The sequence below is a fragment of the Tyto alba genome, unplaced genomic scaffold (assembly GCF_018691265.1).
Source record: "Tyto alba isolate M040663 unplaced genomic scaffold, T.alba_DEE_v4.0 Super-Scaffold_1, whole genome shotgun sequence".
In the NCBI taxonomy this organism is placed as follows: domain Eukaryota; kingdom Metazoa; phylum Chordata; class Aves; order Strigiformes; family Tytonidae; genus Tyto; species Tyto alba.
The window spans coordinates 14,749,094-14,767,992 of NW_024881261.1; the positions used below are offsets into that span (position 1 = coordinate 14,749,094).

The window sequence follows — 18,899 nt, forward strand, 5'->3', positions numbered from 1 at the left end:
TGTTAAAGAGTTTGAAATAACTTTTCCCACGAGAATTATTTATAGTTTGCTTTTCAGGTATGATTCATGTAACATTGCCATTCACAAAAAGGTCGATTCAGAAGACTAGATCCAACTCTTTAGAAAAGAGCTGTATGTGAGAGAGTGATTGACCTCTTAGGAAAATCCATTTCTGTAGCATGTTGATCTGGACTTTTTTAAACCATGAAATCTTTTATAAGCTGCAATCAGGAAATGCCATGGCTTCACTTGTGTATTCAGACTCTTACAAACTGTCTTTGTTTGTAGCGTATGATAAACCTCGCAGAGTTGACCCCTTACATCCTGTGTTCCATCTGCAAAGGTTACTTTATTGATGCTACAACTATTACAGAATGTCTGCACACCTGTAAGTATCAGCATTGTCATTCTGAGAGTTTAGTTTCAAATTCAAACAAAAATCAGCTGTTGAGATGTTCTGGCTTCACAAAGATAATTCTCTTTTTGAAGTGAGCGTGTGTGCTGTTTATTCTGTTCCTTAAGGAAAATCATATTTGTGGATGTTTTAAGCATCAGAAAATCATTAAATCAATCATGAAGTAAGTTTAGCTTCCCGGGTTAAGAGGGAAATAGATGTAGGGAAAGATAAAGCCCAAGTAAAACAAAAAATAGAGCTACTACATATTTTTTTTTTTTAAGTGGGCTCTAGGAATTTGAGTATATAACAGGTAGGAAGGTTGAGTGGCTCTGCTCATAATGGACTAGAGAATTTCTTAAACTGTTGTTGATGTGAGACTGTAAAGTCATAAAACTCAGTAAGTGTGTGTGTGGAAATAGCAGTTCAGAACAGTTATATGCACCCATGGAACAGTTAGTCGATAATCCAATGAATAGAAGTAGATGGATAATAAAAAACTGACTTCAGTGCTCATCTGGTTATTTTTCCCCCCAATCCTTGTGTTGGATTAGCAGTTTTTCCATTGCTGACAGAACTGTTGTCTCTCAAAGCTAATAAAACTCATCCTGTGAAGCTGACTCTTTGTCACACGCATGTTCCTACCTGAATCCAAGAATCTCAGCTTTGTACTCCTTCCAGCTGCTAACAACACACAGATGGAAAACTTTCTTTTTTTTTTTTCCTTCTATGGGGCACTGTTTACGAGGTTGATATATACCGTGAAATATTCAGTTTATTTGTAATTTAGGAAGATGCACAACTGTTGGTAAGGACAGCATAATGTTGCAAGTGCAAGTGTGATGCCTTACAAGTTTCCTGGTAAATGTTGTGGAAAATTTGGTGTATTCAGGGTGATATGGAACTGATTCAACAGTTAGTAGGTTATTTATTCTAGGTATTTCCAGTCACTTGCTTTCCTAACAAATTTTTAAAGTACATGTAAAATACAATGTCAGAATTATAATTTCTTACCTTGATTATTCTGCTGAAGCTGTTTGTAGGGTGCTTTTCAGCAAACCTTTTGTCTGCAGCAGTCAATATTGTGTTGTCTCGGCTCTACTGTTGTTCTAGGTAACACAGTCACAACATTAAACAGCTACCTTTGCATTAGTTGGATTCTTTGAATATTCAGGAGTGTTGTATCCTGTACAGGCAGAGACCTGCTGTTTATTTGAGTTTGAAAGTTGAACAATTTCATTTTGTCTCTGAGAAATTTTATTTGAGAGGTCTGGGTGTAATTGCTCCTCTTGCTTAAACAGATGGCATTGTATAATGGACATGTGACTCTTCGGGGGTTTCTTTTCTTTACAGTTTGTAAAAGCTGCATAGTGAGACACTTCTACTATAGCAACAGATGTCCAAAATGCAATATTGTTGTACATCAGACGCAGCCCCTTTATAATATCAGGTAATAAGTTCATAACATTTTTATAGTTTTGGTTTTGTTTTGTTTTTTTTTTTTCCGAGTTTTGCTGCTTGCTTTTAAGTGTTTTGTTTTACAGACTTGTGGTGCTTTCCTACTTCAAATGAAACAACAGTTAAAGAAACACATTGTGTTCTTTCTTGTATAAATCTCATCTCAATAGTGAAGATAAAGCTTTGTTGGCATGGTATGCTTATTAACTCTGTAAATTGAGTTTTAGTTTCTCAAACTGTTCATGAATTCTTGGAGTGGTACTTTTAACTTTACATGGCTTCTGTTGGAACTCTGCTGTCAGGGCATGAATTTAGGCAGATACGGAGTTGCTGCTCTGTCACTCCTTATGTATGTCACATTTCAACTGTGTATTTGGCACCTGTTACAATTTAATGGAAACCAATCTGTATTGCACCAAAAACACTTTCATTTTTTTTCCTCTTTAATAGACTGGACCGGCAACTGCAAGACATAGTCTATAAATTAGTTGTCAATTTGGAGGAAAGTAAGTCCCTTTATTTTATTACCACCTAAAGATTGAAAAGACTGAACAGGAGGTGGAGTAATTCAGAGTCCCATTTCTACTCTGAAATCTTTTAAATAGTTTTGTAACATTTGGTTGCAAATATTAATGAATTAGCTATGACAACTGGCATCTTTATGGATGCTGAATGCTATTATGGATAGTGGTATGCACCCCATCTTATGAAACACAGCTGTCACTGTATACAGATAAACATCCAGTTAATACTTCATAGTCATGCCTCATATTTTTGTATAAGTACAGAAAACATCATTCCATCTAATAAGTTCACTTGGATCAATTCAAGAAAAGTTGCTAAGACTGATTCTCTCACAATGCTTTTACTTTTTTCTCACTGCCACATTTATTTTTCTCATTTTAGATGTGTTCACTGTCTCATGTCAAGTTAAACTTGAACTTCGGGAGTCAGTGAATCTGCACAGTCCACCTGGGTGGACAGAGTGAAATATCCATATCTAGTGGATATATATGGACTATAGCTGGTATAAAAATAGTCATGACAGCCAGAAAGGTACTAGTTTTTACAGCTATTTCAGTACAATTTATGGCCAGCTGCTCTGATTTCTTCCCAGTTCTTACTAACAAACTCTTAGTCTGGGTATCTTAAGTGTCCCAGCATCATATGGAGTACTAGTGATGGTGAAGGTCTATAGGAACTTGAAAAGTTTTTACTGCTCTGACCACTGGAAACTATATGGATATTCTCAGCATCTGAAATAACATTACAATAGCTTCTATATTGTGTTATTTATTTTTTTTTTTTTTTCAGGAGAGAAAAAACAAATGCATGATTTCTATAAAGAAAGAGGATTAGAAGTGCCCAAACCAGGTGAGCTATAATCCCTTTAGAGGACACTGTTAAGGAAATAGTTACTCTACCATTTATTATTAAGGGCTTTCCTTGAAATATTCGCTCACAACTGAAGAAGATATTTAGTATTAGAAATATGTCTGATTACTGGAACTTGTCACAGTTCTCAGATTACAAAAATAGGTGAAACTGGCAGCACTTAAGCCCAGGTCATTGTTGGATTTTTTTTTTTTAACATTATATTTTGTCTACAGCCAGGAAATATATATAAAATGTGCATTAATTTTATTTTCTGGCCCGTAATAAGTAATAGACATTACAAAGAAGTGAAAATAAGGACTTCAAAGTCTGTTGACAGATGAGGGATTATTCTAGTTATTTTTTGTCTTACTGTCAAATGAACAGCTCTTTGGAAAACTGCTATGCTGAAAGCTAATAAAATGCTGGTTCAGATACACAGCATGAAATGTATAAAGAGCTGATTTAGTAATAAAAAGAAATAGGATGAATTACATGGGCTCTTTTTCCTTATGAGCTCATCTGTTTTGCTTGGCGCATGTTAGCATTTTACGCTGCTTTTATTTCAAGTTGTGTTTGCATTTTGGCTATTTGAATGTTTTAGCTGTCCCACAGCCAGTTCCAGTGAGCAGAGGAAGACCTCGAAAAGTTCTGGGCTCCGTATTCCGGATCCCACCAGAACTTGACATCTCTATACTTCTGGAGTTTATTGGGTGAGTTGTGGAAAAATACAAGAGCAAGTGGCTGATGTGAGGGTGCTTCTTGTGTGTGTCAGACCATTAGCTGTATCTTAGTTTTCACTGAATGTGCATTTCTTCCAACTCAAATAGCAATGGGGAGCTGGTCTTGGCTTACAGTGCAATAGTGACAGCCAACTATGTGTAACTAGATGATGCAGGTAATTAAATGTGTAAGGTGTCTTCCTTTGAAAATAGCATTCTAAAAAATGTAGTTTTAAAACTTACATGTGTTTAATTTTATTTTTCAAAGTAGTGGAGTCTCAGTAAACTGAATGATGAAATACCCATCTCTTACACTTTCTTAATGCCTGTAGGTGGCAGTACCATTAATGCTGACTATGATGGGTCTTGCTAATGTAACTCGGGGACTGCAACCTCAGCCTGGGCAGCAAGAGTAGTGTTCCTCTAAATGTTGTAGGTGGGAGCAGTAATGGTCCACTAATAAGTTTGCCTGGCAGTTTCCCAGACTTTCATGAATTATGCTGAAGCTTTTGTATGAGTCATCTTTTGCCATGGATTGTGGGTTCGGAAATCCAGCCCAAACACTTTGTTTTCAGGAACACAAGACGAAGAAATTGCACTGCTTTATCCATATGCAGATTTATATGTTAGTGACTGAGTGGGTGATTAAGAAAGGATTGAAAGCTGTAACTACTCTGCTAGCACCACACAGTGCAGAACCTCAATTGTAGGGGGGAAGTGGCTTGACTCTCATGCAACTCTTACCCTTCTACCCAGGTTGTGCCTGCTTTTGGCTTGACTTTGAACAAGATGTCCAGAGAACTCCAATGCATAATAATAGCAAACTATTACACAAATGATGTAAAATCAAGCACTTGAAATTTGGAAATTCTAGCAGCAAAGCGTACCATTTTGATTCAACCTCACTCTTTGTAGACATTATGTCCTAGCCTTTTTATGTGTTATGTCCAGTGTCTCCACTATGTCTCATTTTATTCAGAGTACAGCACAAATCTCCATGTGTAAAGTTTGATCAGGTATGTGGTGGTGTGTGGTTTTCTATTTTGTTGGCTTTATTTTTGTGTTGCCCATCATGTGGGTTCATTATTTCTTTAAATGGATGAGGTGTGGGTCTGCAGGAAGAAGATAGGTCTTAGAGCTAAACCTTTAGAGAACAATGCCTGACTACACTATAGAGTGTCCTTGTGAATTCACATACCTGACTTAATTTCGATGTTTGTTTTCTTTATACCTGACTTGCAGAAGTGCTGAATGCTCACAAACACAGCTGAAAGCAGTGGGAGTCGTGACTAAAACTGTAGTATCAAATGTTCTGCAGATTAATCCAATCTTGGACGTCCCAAATTGAGCACTTGCAGTTCTTGGTTACTTTTCAACACAGGCTGTCTCAGGTTCCTCTTTTTAAACAAGGTATTATATTGCCATTCTGCTGAGTAGGATGGTAAGGAAATACATTAATGTGTTGAAGAAATGAGACTGAGGGAGCTAATGCTTTTGCATTAAGAGCAGGATTGTCCTAAGTAAAGCCAGGAGCCATGTGCTGAACAGGAGAGAAAAGCAAAGACATTATATAGCTGTTCAGCATGTGACCACTGTGTATTGTACACTCAAAACTTAATTTAAATATAGTTTTTAATTGTACTTATAAAGGATTTTTTTCACTTTAATGACCGTGGTATAAAATACATTATATTATTAGTACAGGGTCCCAGTGACCTGATGCTCAGGCATGCTTTTTACCCCATTGGGTAAAATGTGATTAAATGGATATATACAAACAAAAGGTAAAATGATTTGACTAAAATCTTGGTATAAAAGAGTAAATTTAATGCTATTTACCATATATTTATGTTGGGTTAGGAATGTATATGCTGTTGTTACGCATTGGCTGTGACTTTATCTCATGAAGTTACCATCTAGATACATGTTTGAAGGATGTGCCTGACAGCTACCAGTGACTGCTGTGCTGGCCTGGCTGGTGCCAGAGGGAGCACATGGAGTGAAGGGGTATATGGGGACATGCTCTTACACCAACAGGCCCATGTCTTTCTCGATAATATTTTCACTGTAAAATTACTTCAAAAAACAGGAATTAGGTTTTAGTTCCAAGGATGTCCCTTTCTGGTTGGAACACTTGGTGATTCTGTAGGAAAGCTTCCTTAGATTGTCTGGACTGCAGGATTAGGTACAGTTTGAACTCACTGTAGTGAAAGTACTTTGGTTTAGATCTCCTGGTCACTTCCCCACTCCTGTGATTCTCAGCAGATATGTTTTTTGTTTTTCCAAAGCGAGAGGAAGATGTCAGGCAACTTAGACCTCAAAACTAGTAAATATGTATTTGCCTGTATGTGAAAGGAGATGACTTTTGAATCTGTGTTGTTGTATTTGTTTTTCTGGTAGTTTTATTTCAAGCTTCCATTACAATGTTGTCAGCAAAGCAGTCAATACCGTGCAAATACCATCTATACTATGTGAAACTGCTGTGTTTTTGTTACTTACATGGAAGGAAGCACAGAATGTTTCTAACAAAGAAAGGATGATGACTTAACAGCATCTACTTTGCATTTTACTTAGTGACTTTTTTTAATCCTTGCCCTTCTTTTAGACTTCATATGTTTAAAGGTTAATATGCTTTCCTCTTCAGTAGTAAAAATCAGAGTTTATCTTGGCGATGAGAGATTAAGAAAGCATTTTGGATAAAGAAGACTTGGAATAGATTGAACCAGCCAGGAGAAATTGTTATTTTGAAAGTCTGACTGTATGTTGTGTCTTTAGAGTATATATCTAGTCAGCTGTGGAGCTGTATCAAAGAAAATGACAGCTGTAGTGAGAAAGCTTTTCTGTTTGTTTCTTAATAACTTTAATTTCAGTAGCAGAAGTTTAATATAGTTTTACTTAACTCTGATAGCTGGTACATATTTAGAGGTGAAGATACTTAATTACAGTAACTTGAAGTGACATGCTAATGTGTGTTCTGCACAAACATTGCAAATAAATTTGTTTGCTGTATCAAATGGTTGGTAGAAGTATAGTTGATCAATAGTGATGTTTGATTTTTGCCCCTTCCAGGGTGATGAAATACTGCATTTTTTCCCCTCTCATATGTACGTACTTACTAATGCAACGTACGAATAGTGAAATGGCATGAATTGGGCATGCTTAATTGAGAAATTTATACATTGCACTGTAAGATGGAGGTCTAGAGTATAGATGATCAGTAGTAGATCACATGCTCAGACTGTGCAAATCAATGAACCTCTGTTGAAGCCAGCTGAGAATTTAGTCATTTGCTGCCTTTGTGCGTACACCTTCAAGAGAAACAACTGCTGCTTCCCTGAGTTCCTAGATAACATTAGCATTAATCCAGTGATACAAATAGTCTGGAAGGCCAAAAACTGGCCCAGAAAGCCTCTTCGGTGGTTGGGCATTTTCTGTCAGCAACTTCTTAGGTACTGTCTGTTAAGGTTCCAAATATCAAGGATGATGAAGTATGGATGCTTAAGCAGCATTAATACTACAACCTACTGCTATTGAAATGAATGTTATCTTGTGTTTAAAAATGGTTTTAGTTTATGTTGAGATTTTTTCTTCCATTTAATGTAGACAAACTTTGAAGTCATAAATAGCGGAATTCACAAGAAAAATAGAGTACCAAATAAAGGGTAGGAGAAAAAGATATATAAATGTGTTGGAATTTAATGAAAGGAAGAGCCTGATTAGGAAAATAACCTTGATACGCCAGACTGCTAAATCAGTCAATATTATAATAAAGAGCATGAGGATGTTAATAATTGTTAACCTTAGCAATATTGACTGTGTTTATTGTTCTCTTGTTTTTCAGAGCTAATGAAGGCACAGGGAATTTTAAGGTACAGATATAATTTGAATTTATCTCTTAAGATTTACTTCAGAAGTATGTATAACCTGAATGTATTTAATTTAGTTTGGTTTTGTTACACTGAGTGCAGCCTGGACTTTCATTGGCATAGTAATAACCAACCTTGGATTACAGTGTACTTTCAAACCTATTATTGTATAGCATCACCAAATAGGAAAAGAATGCTTCTGAAGCTACATAATTAAAGTTTTGGTGGGATAATAGGAATGATACAGATGGAATTTCACCTAGGTGATTCTAGCTTGTTTTTCTTGCATCTCTTTCTAAAAGGTACACTACTATGGCTTTTATTGGAATGCTAAACAAAGGTGTAGACATTGTCTAAAATGCTGGGTTTTTTAAAGAAGATTCTCTAATTGTAGTGCAAAACTTGCATAGGTTATTCAGAGGAAGAGTAGCCTAAGGTATAAAAATAGTATAATAAATTTATCTGTGCTTAAACATATAACAAAAAATTATACAAATTGTCTAGACAACACACTATACTTCCTTAGCCAGCAGAAAGCCTAATCTTTTTTCCATCCCTTTACTAATAACATTTGTTGTCTTGAGTGGTGGCTGTTCTGATAAAGTAGCATTCCTAATCCTTGCTAAAGAATATGGCTCTTCCCATACAGATCTTCTTACCGAGCTGCTTCAATACAAATTCACATAGGAGCTGCACATTGTTTGCTGCCTTTGTGATTTCATATGCTGTAGTTAAAGAAGCTCAGAGTGTTTCATTCCCTTATTTTGGCTAAACATTTAGAAAACAAGACTCTATTCAAGGGCAAGAAAGAGAAGTAATTTAAAATTACTCAGTATATGCTGCATTTAATCTTTCATTTTATTGGAATTGTAGGACTCAACAGATGGAATGATACAGAATAGTAGAATATGAGAGACACCTAACTGGTACAGTTAGCAGGAAAATTTTACTGTTGAAAAATCTGAGAAAAAAGCATGTTAGTAACTTAAATATGAATTGTCCTGATTGTACCATTTTACTAATTTCCCTCATGTTTTCAGCTGAGTTGATTTCTAATCAATATATTTTCAGGCACAAATCTGATTTGTTAAATTTGATTGCAACTATTCTTACTATTTTTAACTAATTGCATTTGTTATGACAGAGCTTAGCAGGCAATTTCAAACTTTCAGATACAGAAATAAGAATTTTCACAGAGTTGAAGTGTGAGTACAGTTTCATAAATCAGAATTAATCTGTAGAAGGGGGGAAATGTTCCTGAAAATGTCTACAGTCAATTTTCTTCATCTGTTACACCCCTACACCTACCCAGCATTGCTTCTTCTTCTTACCCTTATATTTCAGTGCTTTTTTTCATCTTGCCCTTGTATCACGTCCCACCCTTCCTGTCTCATATTTTCCCTTCTTTCTGCTTTGTTTTTTATTCTCTACGTTTTGGGCCATACAAAAATGACTGTAGGACAGTTCAACCGTTTTATTAACTTACATGTTATAATATTAAAATTTGTGTCAGACACTTATTTCCTCTGAAATAAGCCATTCCAGTGGGAGTAGTTTTGCCTTTTAGAAAGGATACTTGGCTTGAAGGAGTTTACAAACACTCATTAAGGAGTGTTTGCGATTCAGGAAAGGGATATATTTTTGTGTGTGTAAGTGTTGTTGGTTTTGGGGTTTTTTCCCTTTTTAAGCCATAAATATGCCTACTTACTTTAGCGTTCTGAGGATGTTGAAGATGAAAGGCTGCCCACCATTACAGTGAATAGTTCTATGCTGTAAATAATCCTACTATCTGTAGACTAAAGTGTCAGCTTATATGCATATACTTCTATATCATCTATGTGAGTTTTAAGAAATACCACATCTTTTAATTGGTATTTTTGTACAGTGTTTTCAAATTCCTTGCTGTATGTTATTCCCATGCTTTACTCTATCTGTTCTTCCAAAACTATTGTTCCAAAACCATGGTTATCATGAATACATATTTAAATTCATGATTGAATTCAAGGGTAGTCCATGACTGTCCGACCCTTCTTTCAAATTGAAAGAATATGATGAACCTGGATAGTAAATCCCAGCTGTACTGAAGTCAACATAAAAATCCAATTAATTGACACAAAAGGTAATCCATTTATCACACTGAATGCAGTCATTGCTCTGCCTTTGTGCCTCTTCACTTAGCTGCCCATATCACCAGTCAGCTGTTTAAAATTTTATCCATAGAAGAGAAGCCCATTAAAATTTTTGAGGCTGGCATAAGAAATGTCTTGTCATTGCAGTCCTTACTGTGAAAGTATTTAGAAATGATACAAAAAGATTTCAGGCCAGTCTTTCCCTTGTGTTCTGCATAGTAATATATTTTAATTGATTCTGCAATTTCATGGACTATTAAGTTGATTCCAGCCCAAGCCATAATACTTCTAGAATGCTACAGGATTTAAGATCCTTGCATTATAAAATTACGTGGTTTAATTATCTGACTCATGTTTGGTACACAAGCCTGACTTGGGGAAAATAAGGAAACTTCATGAAATAGTTCATGTGCTTCTGATGAATAAATGCTTCTGGAGGGAGAAGTTCTTAAAATGCTGTATAACGCTAATTTCTATGCAGAACTAATAGCAAATATCGTTCTCTGGTACTTTAGTGGTGAAACAGGACTGAAGTCAGTAGCTGGTTATTTTTAAATGTTGTTTTAGACAGCAGGAAGCTTGAAGCCGGAGTCTTAATACATGTTCAGTCCTTTCCCTATGAGGTAATCTGGAAGTAGATTGGAGAAGGGTCCAAAAATTTAAGATGTCTTCCTCAGTTGGGGCTTTCATTTGAGTTTGGGATTTACGAGGGATGATGACTAAAAATGTACATTGTCTTAAAATTTTACATTTATTCTTTGCAGCCTTTGGAAAAGAAGTTTGTACGTGTTTCAGGGGAGGCAACAATTGGACATGTGGAGAAATTCCTCAGAAGAAAAATGGATCTAGACCCTACTTGTCAGGTATGCCACTGGTAGTGGCACTTAGAAGTTCGTGGTGATCAATGTAATGCCTGTGCTTCAGACAGAACATTTCCATTGTTCATTAGAGTCTAGAAGTAATATTAGATTTCTTTAATGCAGTAAGGATTGAAAAATAAAATGTTTGAATTATGATCCAACAGGAACAACTCTCCCAACTAATTTGCAACACGTTTAGATTTTCATTATAATACTTTATTATTTGTATAGAGTTTCTAAAGTGCCATGTAAGATTTCAGCAGATGAAAGTCAAAACCAAAAGATACTGTTGTTTCAGAGATAGAACTGACATGAAGGTGTGTGAGTGTGGGAGGATATGAAAGCAGTGACAGGTAGGAGTGGAATGAGTAAAATTTAATTGAATGTTGAAGAAGCAAAGGCTAAGAAAGAATGATACTGTGGATGGATGTGTTGAAAAGTATGAATGCAAATGTAGGCACATGCCTCCAAATCAGAATTCAACGGAGCAGAATATGGTACAAAAGAATTTAACTTTGTATTTCTCAACCATTTTAACAGGAATTGCAAGTCAAAACCAGTTTGCAGTTCTTCAAAATATTTCGACAGCTATTCAGTTGAGAAGGTACAGGAGTTCCATGATGTGTGAATGATTCTCAGAGCTGTCAGTTACTGGTAAATCAAGCTCATACTGATGTGAATAGGCAAATGGTGGAAGTTAAGTTCTGGCTTTGGAGTTAAGGCTGTGTTTTTATACAGCAGTAACTGAGACAGTCCAGCATGACTCTGTGCCTAAGTAATGAGTATTTATTCATGCTGATTACCTTTTCAGTGGTGACAAAACAAATCTGTTCTAAATTATTCATAATTCTGAGGAAGTAATGTCTTTTAATTTGATAGTTTCCTCTCGGTGAGAGTCTCTGTAGCTTTCAGGTGGTGGCAACTTGATACTCTGAACAAATAAAAGAATCTTCAGAATGAGGCTAGAGAAATTTCTTGTATAAACTTAGTAGTTGTTTATTTGAGGGGAAGGAATTCTTTTGTTGTTTGGGGTTTTCTTTAGTATATTGGAATCTCAATTTTCAGGAGCACTGGGCATCTGTAATGGAAACTGCTGTTAACCTATCTTTGGAAATCAAGCTAGGCCTGTATGTTGGATGTTTTTCAGATTTTTGCAACCTTGGGATCATCTAATAGAGATAACTTGAGAATTTTTCTGCCATTAGTTGCTTGCCACTTGGACTTCACCAGACATGATATGATCCACTGTTAATGGGTAACATTTACTGTGTCTCAAAAGCTGATGATTTCATAGACTTCCTTTCTCAAGATGTTGCTTGATGCTGACCCAGTCACTTTTATCTCTGCTAGTATTCATTCTGCCATTCTGGAGTAAGGCACAGTCATTGGCTAGTTCTAATCTCTTGGTCTCTTCTGTGCAAGCCCTGCTGTCTGGAGGAAATGTTAAAACTGCTTTCTTCTACAGTCAGATCCTTTGGCTGCTTTTTGTTCCCTTTTGAACTGATCTGCTCCCATTTTTTTTCAGTGAGTATTTTTTTGGTCACTGGAAACCTGTAGTCGATATTCATGCCACAAATGACTGATTTCTTGAAGATACTCAGGCTTATTTTTAAGTTTGGGAAATTAGGGAAATTAAGCAGGAAGTATTTTTCATATCCTGATTGATCATTTATTTGTCATATGGAGGTTTAAGATGAAATAGGTGTATGTACTGAGCTGTAACCTCATTTTAGTATGCAGAACTGAAGCTGACGGTTTATTCGTAAACACGCAGAAAGCGAATGAAATGTCAGATATGTCACTGAAGATTAATAAACCTAATGAATCTTCTCTTCCTCCAACTTCCCATGATGGCTAATAAAACAGAAACTATAAAACAAAATCACGAAGGACCTGAATATAAATTAGCACAGGCAGAAGAATTTAGGGAAATAGGCTGTAAAACATAAGTGCAAAGAGTGTAAATGAAGAGGGTACTTGGCTGCTTTTTTAGTTTACTGTAGAAATTTGGAAGAGAGGTGAGGGTTGCAGTGGTTCATTTCCTGTAGGCTTCCCCAAAGTATGTTAAAGAAGGAAATAGATGCTAATTTAGGACAGCAAGCTTGATTTCTAACTCCAGTTCTTTATTACCCAAAATAATTAATTTTTCATATAAATATAATGAGTTTGGTGCGCTCAATTTGGGACTAGAGTCCAAGAACTAGATTCCATTGGCAAGCTAGGAAATTTCTTTCAGAAATACACGTTTAAGGCACTATTGAGCTAAAATGCACTGCATTCACAGTATTTTTTCCCCACATTTATCTACAGAAAACTTACTGCCACAGTGTTTAATTGTGCCTTACCTGGGACTTCAAAAGATTTGACTGTAAGGAGGGCACAGTGTCTTTCCTCCTTTTTCTCTTCAGTATATCAATTGCATTCTTGTTTTCATTGTTGAAACTTTTAGTGAGGATGCCACCTGTGGTAATTTTGTGAATGCAGTCAGTTCCTACTGAATATCACCTTAGTTTGACAGTCTGCAAAAGTATTATTTGAGAATGTCTTACTTGTTCCCTGTTTGATCTGATTCAGTGACGAAGTGGTAGAAAGTATGTTACTCATTCTCCTGAACTACTGACTGTACTTAGACCTCTGACTTAATTTGTGCATATGGAATATTAGCTAGTACTTGCCCTTCATTGACCTACACAAGTGGGTTGGATTGAAGTTAATGGAAATGTGAAATAAGCCATCTGGCTTGTGTGACAGTTTTATATAAAAGTCTAAAAAGCAGTTTTGAAGCCATTGCCTTTGTTGTTCTTTCCTAGTCTGAAGCCACAAATTATTTTCAGACTTCTGTGTTTGAGTTTGCAAATGGGTTATTTCCTAGTTTATCTGAAAGGTTAAGGCTTCATTTATTTTTATCTACTGCTTGAGTTGACAGACTAGTTTACTCTTTCTGGTGCTTTGTTTTGATCCCTGTGCTTTGGTCAATGGTTAATTTTTTGAATGTGTTTTTATATACTTTTAATTACAAGGTTTCTCTTGAGTATTCTTGCTGGAATTTGTTCGCTGTGGTGAAAATAATTTTTGAGCAACTGAAATACCTACTTAGCTATTATTAACAAACATTTGAGCTAAATACAGGCTATGGTGTTTGGAATCCGTTAGGTACTTGGCTTCGACACCTGATGTACATCTGTATAGTTTGTACTCTGCTGAAGAGTGGGGAGAAAATTAGAAGCTTTCTTTAAAGTGTTATTTCCTTTGAGGTCATCCTGCAGCATCATTATCCTTGTCATTCATTCTGTAAGAACAAGAGAAACTGCTGAAAGACTTGCAACTCAGCTGGTCTGATTGCATTAATGTATCTTATGGCATTAATGTAGCTTATGGACTAGAAATGTTCCATAATCAGATGTGCATTCCTGAAAGTGTGTGTTTGTAAACTGCAGTCTGGGGATAGACTGGAAAAAAAGTCTGTGATCATACAGTGTCATTGATGCAGTTTCTTTATGCCAGTTTTAGACCCTGGAATAGAAGTATCTGGTACCTTTGAAAAGTAACTAGCAGCCAGAGGAAATAAAAAGCTTTACCAGCTTTTTTGAAAAACTAGCCTAAAAACTCATGTCAGTCTCTGGAACTTTGCGTTTTCCTTGTCCTTCCTTGGATAATATGGGTTGGCATAGAAACTATTGATTGAGATCTACTGCTTTCGGGGCCAAATTCCCCCTTTGGATGAACTTTATGCAGGATATCCCCTACATGAAAGTTTTCCATTTTTATCTCTTACTTGGTGAGTATTAATTTATAATTGTCTGTTATTGTGGCTTTTAGAGAAATAGCTCTATTAGCAAGCTAAAGAAAATGGAAAAGGCCTCTTCATTCTAAAAAGTATTTTAAGAGAAGTGATTGAGTATTCAGCAGTTACACCTTCATGTTTCCTTTCAGCAAAGGGTCAAACTATATTTACTGCCATCTCACTGGCTACAAATACTAGCTGGCTTCAATTTTACCAGTCAGTTGAAATTGTAGTAAATTTATAGGATTTGCTGGTGTCTTTCTTGTAATAGAATATATTAATTCCTGCATGATACAAGGATTCCCGAGACACATTTCACAACTGATTTTCACACTGAACTGAAATTTTTCTCACTGTATGTTTTATTCTCTTGTCCTTATAGAGTGAATCCTAGCGTAACAATTAGCAGGCAGAAATTCAGGCTTTGGTTCTAGAATGAGGAGATTAGGCACTTGGTGTTCAGAGCATTCTAACATGGTAAATGTGAAAAACACTTCTCAATTTATTGGAAGACACGGGATCTTTTCACGACTACCATTTGAAACTGGAACAGCAGTATCAACAGTGGGATATTTTCAAACAAGCATTCTGATTCTGTTTTGAAAGATTGTCAGCAGTTGACAATATTTGCATCCTCTATTGGGCAAATAGATTAGATTTTCTGTTTCTGTCGAATACATAAAATGTGTATGTATATATGTTTCAGTGGGAGCAGGATTGAGCTTTCAGCGTGGCCTGGTTTGAGCCCAGAGGGCAGCAGCACCACAAAGCCATTCACTCACCCCTTCCCCCTCAGGAATGGGAAGGAAAAAAAGTAAAAGGCTCCAGAATTTGAGATAAGGACAGAGAAGGATGACTCACCCATTATGGGCAAAAGAGACTTGTTAGGGGAAGAAGAAATTAATTTTTTGAATTTGTTGTTAAAAAATAAATTGTTGTTAGTATTTAATTCAAACACTAACAACAACAACACTTAACAGACAGAGTGGGACAGTGAGAAGCACTACCACATGTTTAAAACACCTTCCCCTACCCCTTCCTTCTTCCCAGGCTGTTTGTTTCTGTTTTTTTTTTTTTTTTTTTTCTCCAATCTTTGTACCTCTTCCTCCCCAACAGTGCAGGGGGCAGGGAATGGGAGGTGCAGTCAGTCCTGCCACTTCTTCCTCCTCGGGGTGGGAGATGACACACACTCCTTGCATTCTTCCCCTGCAGCAGCATCGTTCTTCTCTCACAGTAGACAGTCCTCCACAAACTTTCTCCAACATGAGTCCTTCCCATAGGCAGCATCTGTTCCAGTGCTGCTCTGGCATGAGTCACCCCCATGTGTTGCAGTACACTACAACAGTGGGGGCTTCTTCCCATAGAGTCCCAGCCTTCCTAGGCGCAGCTGCCTGCATCAACATGGGGTCCTCCACGGGTGGCAGGTTGGCCTCTGCTCCACCGTGGACCTCCATGGTGGTAGGGGGGTGGCCCTGCCGGTTCACCATGGGCTGCAGTGGAGGGTCTCTGTTCTGGTGCACCTCCCCTCCCCCCTTTCTTCCTTTCTTCCACTGACCTCAGTGTTCGTATCGTTGTCTTCCTCGCAACTTGCCCTTACAACTTCCACTCCTTCTCCCAGGTTCCCCCCACTTAAATACATTATTGCAGAGGCACAGCCACCATCGCTAACTGGCTCGGCCTTGGCACAGAGGTGGGTCAGACTTGGAGTCAAGGGAGTTTCAAGAAACTTCTCACAGGGGCCACTGCTGTAGCCCCCTCCCTGGCTACCAAAAACCCACCACACAAACCCAGCACGCAGTGCCTTATGGTATGAAAATTATAAAAGTAAGCTTATGAAGCAAAAGTCATTAAACTCATATATCACTGGAAGGCAAAGCAGACGTGTCTGTCTTCCTGCAGTAATAACTGTAGAGACTAGATTGGGTGGGTAACAGCAGAAAGAACTATAACTGGCTTTCAAAAAGAAAAAGAAATATATTTATTTCAGGGTTTGGGTTAAATACATTAAATGTTGATGTCAAATATATATACATCTGTGTATATATGGATCAGTATCTAATCACTATTTAATGTTATATCCAGATTAGGTTTTACTTACTGGTTTCCTCCTAGAAGCTAAAAGCAGAAGTATTACTAAGCAGTTTGCATCTTCTGCATGTTAAGATTCAACCTAACGTGAACAGAGTATTCTACATTGTTCTTGTACTATACACATGAAGTGAAGTAAATTAGCCCTTTTTGAGCCTCTAAGGAGTAGAATTCCTGTGTTTCTGATTCTCAGAACAACACAGTTTGCCAGCATGATGTCTAAATCTTCCTAAATCTTTTAGGGAGAACAAGAAAGAGATAGTGTGTCTACATGCAGAAGAGCGTAAATCCAGGGCAAATGAATAGCTGAATGTCGAGGTTTGAGCCTGGTTGGCAGCCAACCACCACGCAGCCACGTGGAGTCCAGAACTTGAGTCACAGAGGGCCACCCCTATAGCCCCCTCCCCTGCCACCAAAAAAACCCCACCACTCACTCAACCCAGGACACTGAAGCATAGAGTGCATCCTGTAACGGAAAGTGGCCATATAAGAGAATATGTAATGATACTGCATTATGCTCCCTGACTACTGCAGTGGCAGAGCTTAGACATTTTCCTTGCAGAAAGCTGTGGGAACGCTCATTGTCAATGCTCTTTAACATTAATTTTGAAGTTTTGTCATTGTAATTCATAGATGAGAGCCCTCTAATTTCTGTATCTAGAAATTGCTCATAAGGAAAATGTAACCAAGCTGCAGTTGAGAGAGAAACAGTGCTGTGTTAGCTGTTCTAATTTGGAATGTTAGAGACTGCATTTACATTATGTACAGTAAATTCATCGTAACTTTACAAAGCAGCTTATTTTTCATAATAATCAATGCAAAGAATTCAGAATACCTTAGTATGATTTTTTTTTTTTTTCCAAAAAAAATTACTGGTTTTGTGGGCAGATACTTAACACAAGTGCCACCTCTGGAATTGCAGACACCATGGACATAGTTTAGCTGTAGTAGAGGACATTGTTTAGAATTGCTGAATAAGCCATTCACTTGCATCACAGAAGTATTGATTGCATTTTGAAGGAGGACTGGTGATGTAATTGCCGACAGTGGCATACAGTGAGCTTTTGAGCTGTTCTTTTCTATTAAAACACTTCCTTCCAAACAGTCACATTGAACAGACTCATTCACATGTTTTCTCACTCAAGATAAGAATGAGGGTAGCAATGGCTCATTTTTTGTCAGTGGTACAAACAGCTTGCCCTCTTTTCCAACTGATGAATGACTCTGGATATTTGTCGGATCATTTTAATACATGATCTAAATTCACGTGAAATTCATTGCAGCTATTACTAAACAGCTTTTTTCAGCAGACACACCAAACTGGGAGTGAAACAATAAGCTGTCTTCTCAGTTCCAGATGCAAGCCCCAGGTCAGGGGCATGGGGTGAGAGGCATTATGGCAGTGCAGCAGTGCTGTGCATGCTAAATACATGTGGACAACAAAGGTAAGGATGGCTTTAGTGTCTAACATGCTAGAATTGACCTCTTCTAAACAAACTGGAAGGGCTTAGGTGCTGCTTTGCTAGTGCAAAGGTAGGTTGGACTTGACCATGTTTGTGTTCTTTCACAGGTGGACATAATATGTGGTGATCACCTCCTAGAACACTACCAGACACTGAGGGAAATTCGTCAAGCCATAGGAGAGAGTGCAGTACAGGTATGTGTGGCAACTGGGGCTTTGCTCTGGGTTTTCTGTTTTAAAATAGAAGACTTCTTTCTTAAGCTATCAGGTAGCACCTACTTGTCTGAAGAAGTCACTTCAAAAATCCAGATTATGCAAAATGTTTTTTATATTATAAATGGAGTTGAGAAGTATACTGTGTGCTAGGAGTGTTCTTGATGGTTTTGATGACGTTCTAGATACGAGATTTTCGTGGGGGTTTTTTTATTATTATTTGGAAATAAGTTGCTATCTTATCAGTGATAAATTATACTCAGCCTTTCAATTAACAGTCTTTATTTTCCTCCCTGGCAATTGTATCTCTGCAAGAAGTCAAAGGACTGAAGCATCCGAAATAAGACTAGCCTTGTGACTGGTGAGGGGAATAAACTTGCTCATGAAAGCACAAACCAAAGATACAGAGTAATGAATGCTATTAATATGTTTGATGCATATTATACTGATCCTTGTCACAGCATGAATGTATAGCCAAATATTTTTTGTTGATAACTTACTGTCTTAAGTGCTGCACGCTCTGCAAATAAGCGATTTTTTTTATTTCCT

At 37.2% G+C, this 18,899-nt stretch overlaps 1 protein-coding gene across 7 annotated transcripts in view; it reads left to right on the forward strand.

The window, feature by feature from the left end:
- PCGF6 (polycomb group ring finger 6) overlaps positions 1–18,899 on the forward strand; it is a 41,257-nt gene that overhangs the window by 1,319 nt on the left and 21,039 nt on the right. For 5 of the 7 annotated variants that reach the window (XR_006165129.1, XM_042790587.1, XM_042790580.1 and 2 more), the window contains exons 2-9: positions 289–388; positions 1,748–1,844; positions 2,303–2,358; positions 3,167–3,226; positions 3,831–3,939; positions 7,790–7,817; positions 10,708–10,806; positions 18,246–18,332. Coding sequence is in view for 6 of the 7 variants with exons in the window: in XM_042790587.1 (XP_042646521.1) it covers positions 289–388; positions 1,748–1,844; positions 2,303–2,358; positions 3,167–3,226; positions 3,831–3,939; positions 7,790–7,817; positions 10,708–10,806; positions 18,246–18,332 (636 nt within the window). In the remaining variant the exon portion in view is untranslated. Of the gene's footprint in view, positions 1–288; positions 389–1,747; positions 1,845–2,302; positions 2,359–3,166; positions 3,227–3,830; positions 3,940–7,789; positions 7,818–10,707; positions 10,807–11,343; positions 11,761–18,245; positions 18,333–18,665; positions 18,696–18,899 lie in introns of those variants that run through there. The other 2 variants (XM_042790598.1, XM_042790606.1) reach the window with 2 other exon arrangements.